Source organism: Musca vetustissima, unplaced genomic scaffold, assembly GCF_032173495.1.
Source record: "Musca vetustissima isolate MV318-11 ecotype Yass unplaced genomic scaffold, APGP_CSIRO_Mvet_v1 utg5400, whole genome shotgun sequence".
NCBI classification, from domain to species: Eukaryota; Metazoa; Arthropoda; class Insecta; order Diptera; family Muscidae; genus Musca; species Musca vetustissima.
In genome coordinates, this window is record NW_026879863.1 from 133493 (window position 1) to 148819 (window position 15327).

A 15327-nucleotide genomic window follows, 5' to 3' on the forward strand; every position below is an offset into this window, starting at 1 on the left:
AAATACCAACTTTTTTTTTTGAATTGATAAGGTCTTAACAAAATATCAATTCAGTAACTAAATGGAGAGATTTTGTACAGTGGTTACAAATGTGAAAAATTGAACGTATAAAATATTGAACACAGTGATGCAAAAGTTGGTACAATTGTACTAATTTTTGGCACTATTTGGAAGTCAAAAACACAATAGCACCCCAATGACATATTTCGGCTTAACTCTAGTTTAGTAAAAACGATCAGATTTTTCTGAAATTTTTCCGGAGGTATGTGTTTTTATCCTAATTATGGAGATATCTTTTTTTTCTTGGGGGACGTGCCCGGTTATTTGACCCGGAAGTTCGGGTACGGGTACCCGGGTATATCCGGTTCTACGGATCGGGGGTAATATAAAATGGGTATCATTTTAAAGGTTATAAAAATACCTTTCCATTGAGTGGGGTTTTCTCAAACCATTTTTGGGATATAGTCATAAAACTGGGTTTTGGACCCCGATTTAATTGAAAAACCCCCATCCTGACTCAAATGATAGACCAAATGCCCTGTCCAAAATGGTGCGATATGTGGCTGTATCTGTTGTGGATCAAAAGATATGGGCCTTAGAACCCTACAAAAACAAGAAAATTCTGTCGCTTAGCCGGTGAAAAAATATGCATAGGTAGCCTTTTGTTTCCTGATTACAAGAACATAACTTATACTTCCCCAGATGTATACTTCCCCAGGTCACTTTTACGTGTAAAGTACCCTTTTATCACACATTTTTAACGAGTAGCCAGCCTTCGGACGGGATTGAAAATTTTTCCTATGGACAGATACCAATACCGGCCACGTGACAGAATCTCCTTTAAACCAGTAAGGAAAGTTCAAAAGTCGGACGGGACTGACTATATGATACCCTTCACCACTATGGGTACATACAAGAGATATTAATATCTGGAATATCTAGATAGAACATACATAGAATCTTTGAAGGACCATTGAGATGGAATGGGGCGATATTGTATGTGCTGTCTAGATAGATATTTGGACCAATTGAAAAAACACCATACACATACCATTCGGTCGAAGACATATACAGTATTTTTCGGTTAATTGCACATAAAAATTTGCACAAATTTTAGTTCAATTAACCGAGAAACCAATTATCCGAACCCGCTTAATTGAATAGTTTGTTCAATTACAGTAGTCACGTATAATTTGAACTTCAATGTCAAATACAAATTACGCTTTCTCGCAGTTTTTCCTTAGCAATAAACATATGTTTTGAATTAATAGAGGTCCCACCAAGTCTTTTTCACAAATTATGTCAAATATGTATGCAAAAAATGGCAGATTATTTTTCAATTATTATTAAGCAATTAACCGGTGAAAAGTAAAAGGAAATTTATTTTTGATGACATGAATTTTGAACCAATTAATCGGGAAAATCAATTAACAGGGTTTAATTATCCGAGAAAATTTACATGTATTTTCCTATGAAATATTTTTTGCCCCATCATGTGGTTCAATTAAGCGTGGAATCCAATTAACCGTAGGTTCAATTAACCGAAAAATACTGTATATATATAAGACCTATATCAAAATCTGAACCGATTTCAACAAACCTTATCATACATAATTTTTTCCTCTACTGCATTCGCTATGCAAAATTTTGCTCAAACGGACAAATATTGGGAATGACGTATCATTCACAAAAAATCGAACGAAACTATATATGGGAGCTATATCTAAATCTGAACCGATTTTAACAAAACTTCGCAGACATCAGTCTGGACCTAATTAAGTACTCTGTGTAGAATTTTGTCCTAATCATTCGCATAGATTCGGACGAAACTATATATTAGAGCTATATCTAAATCTGAACCGATTTTAACAAAACTTCGCAGACACCAGTCTGGACCTAATTTTGTCCCAATTTGACAAAAATTGGGAGTTTGGGAGCTATTTCTAAATCTGAACCGATTCCAACAAAGCTTCGTATACATAAGTATAGACCTGATTCAGTGCGCTGTGCAAAATTTTGTCCCAATCGGACAAATATTGGGAGTTCGGTGCATCATTTACCTAAAATCGGACAAAACTATGTATGAGAGCTATATCTAAATCTAAAATGCGACCTGCATTTTGTTCACAAAAATACATAAACGGACAGATGGACGGACGGACGGACGGATTTTTGCCTGTTACAAACATATGCACAAAGACATAATATCCTGTACCACAGTGTGGTGAAGGGTATAAATATAATAAGTTTTTGGGTAGACGGCCTCGGGCGGGGATTTAAGACTTTCTCCTATGGACAGAAGATACTAACATCGGCTACAAATAGAATAGCTGTTGCTGTTGTTGTAGCAGCCCTATTGCTTTTACACAATGGGCTGAGGTGACAGACGTTGGCCGAGTAAGTCTGTTGGGTGATCGGCCTTCGGCCGAGGATTTTGAACTTTCTCCTATGGACAGATACCAACACCGGCTACGCCAAAGAATTTCCTTGTTTTTGTAGGGTAATAAAGCCCATATATTTTGATCCACAACAGATATAGTCACATATCGCACCATTTTCGAAAGGATAAATAAAAAATTAAGATATTTACTATATAAAATTGTATTGAGCAAAAGCCCCGATAAAATACATGTTTGTCTGTACATAGCCTGCATATTTATATGCATTAAAAATATTTGTACATCATAAAATACATAAAGGCTTTAGAAAATATTAATTAAAAAAAATGTGCCAATTTACATGCATAAAATTTTATGGAATTTATTTTTCAAACAATTTGAAATTGTAGATGGGTTACAAATTAAAAAGTGTTGCCATTATTAAGTTCTCAAATGATAATACCTTCCATAATTACACCCTGATCTACCATTATTAAAAACCAACTCTGTTGCTATTCTTTCGTGTCATTATAGTTTTGTAAAGCCCATTTTAAAGGCATGTTCTACGCAACATAGGGTTTCACAATAGTCTCTAGCATGGTGATATACGTTTAGGCATCCATGTTTCGCTATAGGGTATGAAGAACATCCCATTTATTTTCGCACCTCCATGGTTTAATGCGGTTAAAACATTTCGTCACTCGAACGCAGGCCAATGAACGAGCTCTTTTTCAAATTTTAATCTTTTGGTGGTTTGGGAGACCAAAATAATAGGAAAGATTCTATATCAGGGGAGAGAAAGAATAACATGAAAAATTCCCTTATAGTAAAGAAGTAGGAATTTTTTAATACTTCGAATCCGATCGTCTTCTGAAGATGTAACTCGAGTTAAAAGAGTACTTTGATTAAAACCGGTACTCTAAGTTATGGAATTATGTACATTTGCAGAAATTGATGTTTTGGTTTCACCCATATAGCGAACAATATCACACAAAAAATATCACAATTTGAAAGTGTTCTTTACACGGATTAAAGATGTTTATTTTAATATGGTTACGAGTCTTACAAATTCGTTTCTGTGGTTGCATTTTAATTTTTTTTTAGCTTTTCTGTCCCGACAACATTTGTTAACAAATGGTTCTTATTCGTCATGTTTCTATAAACAGGTGTCGTTTTGTGTGTTTTTTCTCCTCGATGTACTATAAATTTAAATTTTTATTGTATTTTATTTTTATTTATCTTAAACGATCCACTGTGTTATCGATTCAACCAATAACAAAAAAAATCAAACGAACAGCTTGTCATTGTTTGCATAAACATTAATCGCCGCTGTGAGTACTTAACACTCTCTCTACCACTTGAATCACACAAACAAGAATGAGTGCGGCTCTTTCTCTCTCCCTCTCGCTCTCACACACGCACTCACTACCGAACGACCGTTACAATTATGAGTAATTGAAAAATAAAGCCGAAAATAAAAATAAACCAAAACAATGCCGTTTCAAAAACTAAAAACGAGACGACGACGATCAAACAAAACAACAAGTTTGTCTGTAGTTGTTATTGTTGTAGTTTGGTTTCTTAAGAAGTCACAACAACAAAATGAAAATTTGAGAATGAAACAACAAAAAGAGTATTTGAGTCATATGATATAGGTTTTCTTTTCGGTTTACCTGTAAAATTCGACAGACAATAACAACAACAACAAGAATAGGGAGAGTAAATATTTGTGTACATGGATGGTTTGGGTGGAAGGTTTGACAAAGGAAGAAATTTGTTTTGAGGGGATAAATTGGATTTTTATTTTGAACATTAAAAAAAACGTTGAGACCTCAAAGGCCTCGGAATTTTTCTATAGAAAGAAGTCACAGATTTTTTTCCCAAAGAGAAAAAAATTGAGACCCCAAGGCCTTAGATTTTTCCCACAGAAAAATTTGGTATCCAATGATCTCAATTTTTTTTTTGTATAAAAAAATTGATAATCACGTGCCTCTGAATTTTTTTCTATAGAAAAAAATTGATACCCAGGGGTCTTTGCATTTTTATAGAAAAAAGTTGAAACCCAAGGGTCTCTATAGAAAAAAAGTTCAAACCCAAGGGTCTCAGAATTTTTTCTATAGAAAGAAGTTGAAACCCAAGAGTCTCAGATTTTTTTTCTATAGAAAAACAACATAATACCCAATGGTCTTGGAATATTTTCTATAGAAAAAACATTGAGATCCAAGGGTTTCAGAAAAAACCTTGAGACCCAAGGGTCCCTGAATTATTTCTATAGAAAAAAAATTTTCCCAAGGGTTTCCGAATTATTTCTATAGAAAGAAGTTGATACCCAGGGGTCTCAGATTTTTTTTCTATAGAAAAAAAGTTGATATTCAAGGGTCCCACATTTTTTTCTATAGTAAAAAGTTGATACCCAAAAAAGTTGATACCCAAAAAAGTTGATACCCAAAAAAGTTGATACCCAAGGGTCTCAGATTTTTTTCTATAGAAAACAGTTGATACCCATTGGACTCAGATTTTTTTCTATAGAAAAAAGTTGATATCCAAGGGTCTCAGATTTTTTTCTATAGAAAAAAGTTGATACCCAAGGGTTTCAGATTTTTTCTATAGAAAAAAGTTGATACCCAAGGGTCTCAGATTTTTTTCTATAGAAAAAAGTTGATACCCATTTGAACATTAAAAAAACGTTGAGACCTCAAAGGCCTCGGAATTTTTCTATAGAAAGAAGTCACAGATTTTTTTCCCAAAGTGAAAAAAATTCAGACCCCAAGGCCTTAGATTTTTCCCACAGAAAAATTTGGTATCCAATGATCTCAGATTTTTTTTTGTATAAAAAAAATTGATAATCACGTGCCTCTGAATTTTTTTCTATAGAAAAAAATTGATACCCAGGGGTCTTTGCATTTTTTTATAGAAAAAAGTTGAAACCCAATGGTCTCAGAAGGGTCTCTATAGAAAAAATGTTCAAACCCAAGGGTCTCAGAATTTTTTCTATAGAAAGAAGTTGAAACCCAAGAGTCTAAAATTTTTTTTGTATAGAAAAACAACATAATACCCAATGGTCTTGGAATATTTTCTATAGAAAAAACATTGAGACCCCAGGGTTTCAGAAAAAACCTTGAGACCCAAGGGTCCCTGAATTATTTCTATAGAAAAAAATTATTCCCAAGGGTTTCCGAATTATTTCTATAGAAAGAAGTTGATACCCAGGGGTCTCAGATTTTTTTTCTATAGAAAAAAAGTTGATACCCAGGGGTCTCAGATTTTTTTCTATAGAAAAAAGTTGATACCCAGGGGTCTCAGATTTTTTTCTATAGAAAAAAGTTGATACCCAGAGGTCTCAGATTTTTTTCTATAGAAAAAAGTTGATACCCAAGGGTTTCAGATTTTTTCTATAGGAAAAAGTTGATACCCAAGGGTTTCAGATTTTTTCTATAGAAAAAAGTTGATACCCAAGGGTCTCAGATTTTTTTTCTATAGAAACAAGTTGATACCCAGGGGTCTCTTAGATTTTTTTCTATAGAAAAAAGTTGATATCAGGGGGTCTCAGATTTTTTTTATAGAAAAAAGTTGATACCCCGGGGTCTCAGATTTTTTTCTAATTTATAAATCTTTTTTGTTTTAATCTTAAAAATATAAAAATAATTAAAACCTTAATTTAAATATTTAATTTTTTGTAATTATTTCCTCTTTTTATTTTTTCAGAATTTTCTTCGTCAACAAATTTGTGTTGTATTGTGTGCATAAAATTTTGAAGAAAAATTTAACAACAACCACAACAAAAGAAGTTGCAGTTTTTGTGCTATTACAAAAAAACAAAACCAAACCGGCCGAACAACAGCAACACAAGAACAAGAAACTTGTTTTCTTCTTCTCCATACCGTGTGCTCTCTATCTCTCTCTGGTCTTCATTACTAAACATAACCTGCCTATCTCTCTCTCACACTTGCTCTCTTGGTTTCTTGTTGTCATCAGTTTACCACAACAAAAACAACAACTGGCAAATAACCCGTTGCTGCTACTGCTGCTGTGTCAGTGAAATAAAAGGAGTTCAACGAAACCGGAAATACCCTTGAATTGAAAATAATAAAAAAAAACAACAACAGCTACGTTCGTCGTTCATCAATTCAAATAATAAACGAACGAAAGTTTTGTTTTTTTTTCGTTCATTGTTTGCAAGTTGGAAATCCTTTGTCTTTTAGAAAAAAAAGAAAATATTAAATTAAAGTTATTGTGAAATCGAGAATAATTTTACCAACAAATTGTGTAAATCGACCAGTCCAAACGAAAAAAGAGAGTTTTAAGTATTTTTTTAGCTGGCTAAAAAAATCATCGTGGAACCACTTTCATTTTGACATTCGTATGTTTTAAACAATTATGTCATGGGATCTTGTACAAGACGACACTTTTTACTGTCAACATGCTTTCTTCAAATGGTAAGTGCTGCACTTTTATTTTTCCACTTATTTAGCGAATTGATTTTGTTTTTAATATAAAAAATGTTGAATGATTCATAGATATTAAATCGTTATCTATGACGTATAATACTTATATTATTTGTTTATAAAATTGAATAATACAATTTCTTGGAAAGAAAGAGTCATACCATAATGAGAGGCTCATTTTTGCTCTAGAAAAAAATTCTGAGACCCTTGGGTATCGACTTTTTTCTATAGAAAAAATTGTGAGACCCCTGGGCATCAAATTTTTTCTATATAAATAAATCTGAGACATTTGGGTATCAACTTTTTTCTATAGAAAAAAATCTGAGACCCTTGGGTATCAATTTTTTTATAGAAGTAAATCTGAGACCCTTAAAAACATTTTGAAACCCTTTTATAAAAAAATTTGACACCTTTGGGTATCGACTTTTTTTTATAAAAAAAAATTTGACACCTTTGGGTATCGACTTTTTTTATAAAAAAAAAATTTTGACACCTTTGGGTATCGACTTTTTTTATAGAAAAAAATTCCGTGACCCTTGGGTATCGATTTTTTTCTATAGAAAAAATTCCGAGACCCTTGGGTATCGATTTTTTTCTATAGAAAAAATTCCGAGACCCTTGGGTATCGATTTTTTTCTATAGAAAAAATTCCGAGACCCATGGGTATCGATTTTTTTCTATAGAAAAAATTCCGAGACCCTTGGGTATCGATTTTTTTCTTTAGAAAAAATTCCGAGACCCTTGGGTATCGATTTTTTTCTTTAGAAAAAATTCCGAGACCCTTGGGTATCGATTTTTTTCTATAGAAAAAATTCCGAGACCCTTTGGTATCGATTTTTTTCTATAGAAAAAATTCCGAGACCCTTTGGTATCGATTTTTTTCTATAGAAAAAATTCCGAGACCCTTGGGTATCGATTTTTTTCTATAGAAATAATTCCGAGACCCTTGGTATCGACATTTTTTTTATAAAAAAAATTCCGAGACCCTTGGGTATCGACATTTTTTCTATAGAAAAAATTCCGAGACCCTTGGGTATCGACATTTTTTCTATAGAAAAAATTCCGAGACCCTTGGGTATCGACATTTTTTCTATAGAAAAAATTCCGAGACCCTATAAAAAATGTTGAATGATTCATAGATATTAAATCGTTATCTATGACGTATAATACTTATATTATTTGTTTATAAAATTGAATAATACAATTTCTTGGAAAGAAAGAGTCATACCATAATGAGAGGCTCATTTTTGCTCTAGAAAAAAATTCTGAGACCCTTGGGTATCGACTTTTTTCTATAGAAAAAATTCCGAGACCCTTGGGTATCGACTTTTTTCTATAGAAAAAATTCCGAGAACCTTGGGTATCGACTTTTTTCTATAGAAAAAATTCCGAGACCCTTGGGTATCGACTTTTTTCTATAACAAAATCCCGAGACCCTTGGGTATCGACTTTTTTCTATAGAAAAAATTCTGAGACCCTTGGGTATCGAGTTTTTTCAATAGAAAAAATTCCGTGACCCTTGGGTATCGAGTTTTTTTCAATAGGAAAAAATTCTAAGGGTTTTAATTTTTTCTATAGAAATGAGTGAGGAAGAATGAGTTTTGCATTCATTATCATTTCCTCCAAAAAAGTAACGATTTTCTGGATGTATGTCTGGTTTTTGGTCTTTTGTTGTATGACATAAATTAATTGATTAATTAACAAACATATTCCGTATTAAAAAAAAAAAAAAACGATGCCATCATACACCCTGAAATATAAATAATTAAAATATGTTTTTGATTGTCCTCTGTTTGAAAAAAAAAAATCCTTTTATGGATGGCTCACGTACACCTTGTGGCTATGTGACGATGAATGTGGTGTTTGGAACACAAAGGCAAGGGCTTTATCTGGAGGTTCTTCTACTGGCTGTATGTCTGTCGAATTGTTTGTCTGCCTGTATGGCTGGATGGCTACTTTGCAGCATAGAAATGAGTGTTTTGTTTGATTTTCTTTGTTAAAAGAGAAGAGAGAATACAACATACATACAAACATATATGATGCAATAATGTATTGGAATATTTATTATTTCCATGGAAAACAACAACAACAATTATTATTGGGAAAAAATATGAAATAAATGCAGTCAATTAATATGAAAAGCCAAAGTGGAGGACAAATGGGAATATATTTTTTTTTAATAAAAATGGCCTTTAAGGCCATTCAAAGGCAGATCCGATTTCTGGTGAGCCAATGGTCAATGAAAAAGGGCTGAGGAGTTCCACTTTTATAGCAAAGGCAGATATGTATCCGAATTTACTCTTAATATTAATTTTTCAATTAAATTTTAAATTTTATCGGAAAAAAATCTAAAATTTATTTCAAAAAATGTTGTTAAATTTAATCCAATTTTCTAAACTAGTTCGCCACATCACCCAAGGCTTATGCAAACGTTTTTTCGCTCGTTTGTTCGTCTGCATACTATCATCATGTACCCAGTACTTCATCTCCTTTCTCCTGCTTTTTTGCTCTTAAGTGGAACCAGTTGTTTTTTGTTCACTTTTTCGGTGCTTCTTCCTCCATATCCAATCTCGTTTAACACTCCATATGGTAGTGAAATACACCCTAAAATGGAATGCGGACAATTGAATTGAAGCACTGAAGCAGCACTGACTGTGCAAAGCCATTGAGGAATAAGGACAATAACGAAATGAAAGTTCAGCCAAAGCGGAAAAAAAAACCCCGACTGCAGTAGGTCACAGGCAAAACACAACAAAAAAGTAGAAGATATGCAGAAAAAAAAAACAAAAAAACATTGATACATGAAGACATACAAAGCAGAAGTTAAGTAATACGAGAAACAGATAAAAAGGCTTTTAATGGAGCACGAAACAAAAAAAAATGTTGGAATACAGACACATTGGCTTTCAGGATGTTGTTCATGCTTCAAATAGATAGAAAACTTCTAAGACCCTTGGGCATCAACTTTTTTCTATAGAAAAAATTCTGAGACCCTTGGTGTCTCAACTTTTTTCTATAGAAAAAAATTCTGAGACCCTTGGGGGCTTAACTTTTTTCTATAGAAAAAATTTTGAGACCCTTGGGGTATCGACTTTTTTCTATAGAAAAGATTCCGAGACCTTGGGGACTCAACTTTTTTTTCTATAGAAAAAATTCTGAGAACCTTGGGTATCAACTTTTTTCTGTAGAAAAAATTCTCAGACCATCAACTTTTTTCTATAGAAAAAATACCGAGACCCTTGGGTATCAACTTTTTTCTGTAGAAAAAATTCCGAGACCCTTGGGTATCAACTTTTTGGTATCAATTTTTTCTTTAGCAAAAATTCTGAGACCCTTGGTGTCTCAACTTTTTTCTATAGAAAAAAATCGGAGACCCTTGGGTATCAACTTTTTTTCTATAGGAAAAATTCTGAGACCCTTGGTGCTTCAACTTTTTTCTATAAAAAAATTCTGAGACCCTTTGGTGTCTCAAAAAAATTCTGAGACCCTTGGTGTCTCAACTTTTTTCTATAGAAAAAATTCTGAGACCCTTGGTGTCTCAACATTTTTCTATAGAAAAAATTCTGAGACCCTTGGTGTCTCAACTTTTTTCTATAGAAAAAATTCTGAGACCCTTGGTGTCTCAACTTTTTTCTATAGAAAAAATTCTGAGACCCTTGGTGTCTCAACTTTTTTCTATAGAAAAAATTCTGATACCCTTGGTGTCTCAACTTTTTTCTATAGAAAAAATTCTGAGACCCTTGGTGTCTCAACTTTTTTCTATAGAAAAAATTCTGAGACCCTTGGTGTCTCAACTTTTTTCTATAGAAAAAATTCTGAGACCCTTGGTGTCTCAACTTTTTTCTATAGAAAAAATTCTGAGACCCTTGTTGTCTCAACTTTTTTCTATAGAAAAAATTCTGAGACCCTTGGTGTCTCAACTTTTTTCTATAGAAAAAATTCTGAGACCCTTGGGGACTCAACTTTTTTCAAAAAAAACATTCTGGGTCCCTTTGCTATCAATTCTTTTTCTATAGAAAAAAATCTGAGACCATTGGAAAACAACTTTTTTTATAGAAAAAATTCTGAGACCCTTTGGGGACTCAACTTTTTTCTATAGAAAAAATTCTGGGACCCTTGTTGTCCCAACTTTTTTCAAAACAAAAAAAAAATCTGAGACCCTTGGTGTCTCAACTTTTTTCTATAGAAAAAATTCTGAGAACCTTGGTGTCTCAACTTTTTTCTATAGAACAAATTCTGAGACCCTTGGGTATCAACTTTTTTCTGGGTCTTTACTTTTTTCTATAACAAATTTAAGACCACTGGGTCTCAACCTTTTCTTGTAAAAAAATAGAGATCTCTGCGTGTAAACTATTTTCATAGAACAATTCTGATTTTTGTTACTTCGAAGATATAATCCGACGCTAATAGAAAAAACGTGCCAAGATCATTCAAATCGGATTTTATTAAACCCCCAACAAATGCTACGCAATTTATACCGAACACACAACAATTGTGTATGGCCAATGGCCGTAAATCAACTGTGACCGCACCTTCACCCATTTAGCACTGAGGTGTTAAAAAATTCGTCAATTCGTGTTGGTGTTAATGTGTGAAAACTCAGGCGCACAAAATACGCCTAACTAAAATTATAGCATGACAGTGTAGGTGAACATTTCAGGGGGTAACTAATTATAGATTGTCCATAGATTGTTACCTTAATCAGTTCTGGGCAAAAAGCGAAAAACTCCATGGAATAATAATCCGAATTTATTCGACATATGCCGAACATTGGACTACCAATCGATTGGTTTTTTTCGTTCCAAGTTCTGTCATTATTTCCATGGATTTTACTGGATTAGAATTGGAATTTCAAATCGAAATACAATCTTACCTATTTTCCTCGATTTTTCCATTGGAAAAAGGGGTCGAATAAACACGCCGACAGCTGATGAAACATACGTAATTCCAACTTAGCCCAAAAGCTTAGCGGCGAGAATATTGTTGCAGTTTTCCATTGCATGGCATTGGAGGATTGACACATAAGACCCGTATGATTAGCCCGAACAAAAACAAACAGGGGAAAAGTCATCAACAATATTGAATTCCAATAAATCAGTGAGTCAGTCACGTAGATTTAACACTAAATAAACTATAACAAAAACAACAACAACTGCAGTGATGCCGAAGCGAAATGGAGACACTATTTTGAAATTCTGTTTTCGTTCTTCCGTAACAAATTACACACGCACACACATATGTTTAAATAAAATAAATATGGGATTCAGAGGGAGAGAATTTTTTATACAGAACAAAAAAGTCGAGGTGCAGAGGTCTTATCATTTTTTTCTATAGAAAAAAGTTGAGACACCAAGGGTCTCCGATTTTTTTTTGAAAAAAGTTGACACAACAAGACTCTCAGATTTTTTTCTATAGAAAAAAGTTGAGACATCAAGGGTCACAGAATATAATATAAAAGTTCAGGCACCAAGGGTCTCAGAATTTTTTCTATAGAAAAAAATATAACGGTTTCAGATTTTTTTCTATAAAAAGTTGAGAACCCAAGGTTCTCAGATAGATAAAAGTGGAGCCTCTGTGGTCTTAAAATCTGGCAATCGGAATTACCAATTTCTAGCCACTTCTGCTGGAAAATATGGCTACGAACTTCAAATTACCTTCAATCCTTTGGGTCCAGTGTTTGGTGTATTCTATGGCATGTTGGGCGCCATTTCTTTTTTATGTTCGGAGCTCTGAATTTTTATGACCATTATAGATTTTCGACTAGATTGAGAAAACTTAGAGAACGAATTGTATTCGGTTAGGTATTATGCACAATAATTGTACCTAAGGAAAATTTGGTGTTCTGAAATGTTTCACGTTGGGCGCCAATTTTGTTGAAAAATTAATTTTAGTAAACTTTGGGTTGCGTGCCGATTATGGTATTTGATTTAAATCATATCATGATGTTTCTATAGCATCTGATTGTATTTTATGATATTTGTTAAATGGCGCCGCGTTGGGCGCCATTTAGCGTATTTTTTGTATTTAATTTAGATTTACATTATCATTTGAGCAATATATATTTGGAAATTTATTATAAATTCGTGTTTTATCTGCGTGCCACGTTGGTCGCCATTTTTAGCCAGAAATTAATAATGATTTCATAGTAATTACTTATATTCCATTATGTAGAGAAAAATTATTAAAAATCGGATTTCCAATGTGTCCCATTTTGGGCTCTTCTTTGGGTTCTTCTTTAAGTATCTTGATTTGCGCCCCATGTTGGGCGCCATTTATATATTTTCTTATTTATATAGAAAATTTTCATTTTTTTCATTTATTGCAAAGGAAATTGGAAGTTAGTTTGAAAGGAAGTGCTTTTTGGGCATATCACTACTTCTTTAAGTATCTAGATTTGTGCCCCACGTTGGGCGCCATTTATATATTTTTATTCATATAGTAAATTGGAACTTTTTAAAATTTATTGCAAAGGAAGTTGGAAATTGGTTTGAAAGGACGTGCTTTTAAGGCATATCAGTACTTCTTTAAGTATTTAGATTTTGTGCCCCACGCATATAGAAAAATTGTATTTTTCTTAATTTATTGCAAAGGAGGTTGGAAATTGGTTTGAAAGAAAGTGTTTTCAGGCATATCACTACTTCTTTAAGTATCTAGATTTGTGCCCCACGTCGGGCGCCATTTGTATATTTTCTTATTTATATAGAAAAATTGTATTTTTCTTCATTTATTGCAAAGGAGGTTTGAAATTGGTTTGAAAGGAAGTGCTTTTTGGGCAAAACAGTACTGCTTTAAGTATCTAGATTCGGGCCCCACGTTGGACGCCATTTATATATTTTTATTCAGAGAGAAAAATTGTATTTTTTTAAATTTTTTGGAGGTTGGAGATTGGTTTGAAAGGAAGTGCTTTTTAGGCATACCAGTACTTCTTTAAGTATCCAGATTGGGCCCCACGTTGGGCGCCATTTATATATTTTTATTCAGATAGAAAAATTTTATTTTTTTTTAATTTTTTAGTGGTTGGAGATTGGTTTGAAAGGAAGTGCTTTTAAGACACGTTTTATATGGAACCCTTGTTATTATTTCCAGCTTTCATTTCAATGACAAATATGTCTACCCTGAGATCATTACATCGAATAAATAATGAAATTTCTTTTCATTCTTACACATTTCGCCGCGCATATTTCCTTGCTTATGGTCAAGTTTAATCATCGCCATCATCATTGGCCACAGCCATATCTATTTTTTTGCTGTTCACTTCGTTTTCATTTCATTTTATTTATTGACTTGCATGACTTAGTCATTTGCGGGTTGACTACTTTTACTGGGCTATTAAAAAAAAAACCAAACCAAAACAAACGTTAAACAAGAACTGCCACAAACATTGAAGAAGAAGAAAAAAAACTAAAAACAAGAAACTGCAATAAACCCTCTAGTAATTGTCACAGACACATACTTGTCTGTCGACGACAATTGGACGCGGAACCATTAGTCCATTATGTTTTTGTATTTTATATAGTTCTGCATAGCCAATGGTTGTTCATGACTAACACTAATAACAACAATGAGACGGCTTTAATGCCTCTCCTCTCTCTCTTTGTGGCAAAAGATACTGATCTCAAGAATCAACAGCAGCACCCGATTCAAGACAATGTAAATGGGTTGGTTACTGCTGCTGCAATACCCGTTTGGGTGCTGCCTTTGTTGTCACCACCACTCCCTGACAGTTTGGTGAAAATGTCACTCCTTTTTGCTAACAACGTCCCGGTCCCGATACAAGTGTTTACCGATTCCACCGAGTTGTTGTAACAAATTTGCTAAATGCAGTCTGCCGTGGCTGATGATGGCGCACGGCATAAATGCCAGGAATTCGGCTGGCGGATGAGTGAGTGTACATCGTTACAATTCCAATATCTTGCAGATTGATCTATGGCTGTGTGTATTGCCGATTCGTTTTGCTTAAATGGTAAGGGGTTAGACTGGCGGCAGACAGTCACTCTTAAATAGATTTTCAACAAAGCTAATGGCCAATCGAAGAGGCAAGCAATGCTTGCAGCCAAATGCGGTAGACAAAGACACAGACTGCGATGCAATGATTTTTTTCCACTGCAGTGGTGCAGTGATACTCAGTGATTTAGGCCATCGTCATCAGCATCATCATCATAGCCAACAGCTTCATCAGCACTCATTAGAAGAGACTATGCCATGACAGCCATGACTCTAAGGCTAAGGCAACTACAAGAGTACAGTGAAGGGCCAGCCAGAGCAAAACTTTGTTAATGTTATTGAAAATGAATGGAAGAAAAAAATCAAAGAAATATTAGTTTCTCCATCCACAAAAACAGAAAACACCGAGGATATTCAGCACAGCCAAGGGGGCCAACCAACCAACTCTTTTCTGGTTGACAAAGTGCTGAGTTAAGTGCTATAAACTGTGAATAGCAAAACAAGTTAGTTCGAACTGGCAAAACAAAATTAATAATGAAAAGAAATTCGTCACACTTGTG

At 33.7% G+C, this 15327-nt stretch overlaps 1 protein-coding gene across 3 annotated transcripts in view; it reads left to right on the forward strand.

Moving 5' to 3' along the window:
- Window positions 1–6718: 6718 nt before the first annotated feature.
- LOC133324993 (sodium/potassium-transporting ATPase subunit beta-1-interacting protein) overlaps window positions 6719–15327 on the forward strand; it is a 135369-nt gene continuing 126760 nt past the window's right edge. For 2 of the 3 annotated variants that reach the window (XM_061533821.1, XM_061533820.1), the window contains exon 1: window positions 6725–6814. In XM_061533821.1, the coding sequence (XP_061389805.1) occupies window positions 6761–6814 (54 nt within the window). In that variant the 5' untranslated portion in view covers window positions 6725–6760. Of the gene's footprint in view, window positions 6815–15327 lie in introns of all 3 variants that reach the window. The other variant, XM_061533822.1, reaches the window with a different exon arrangement.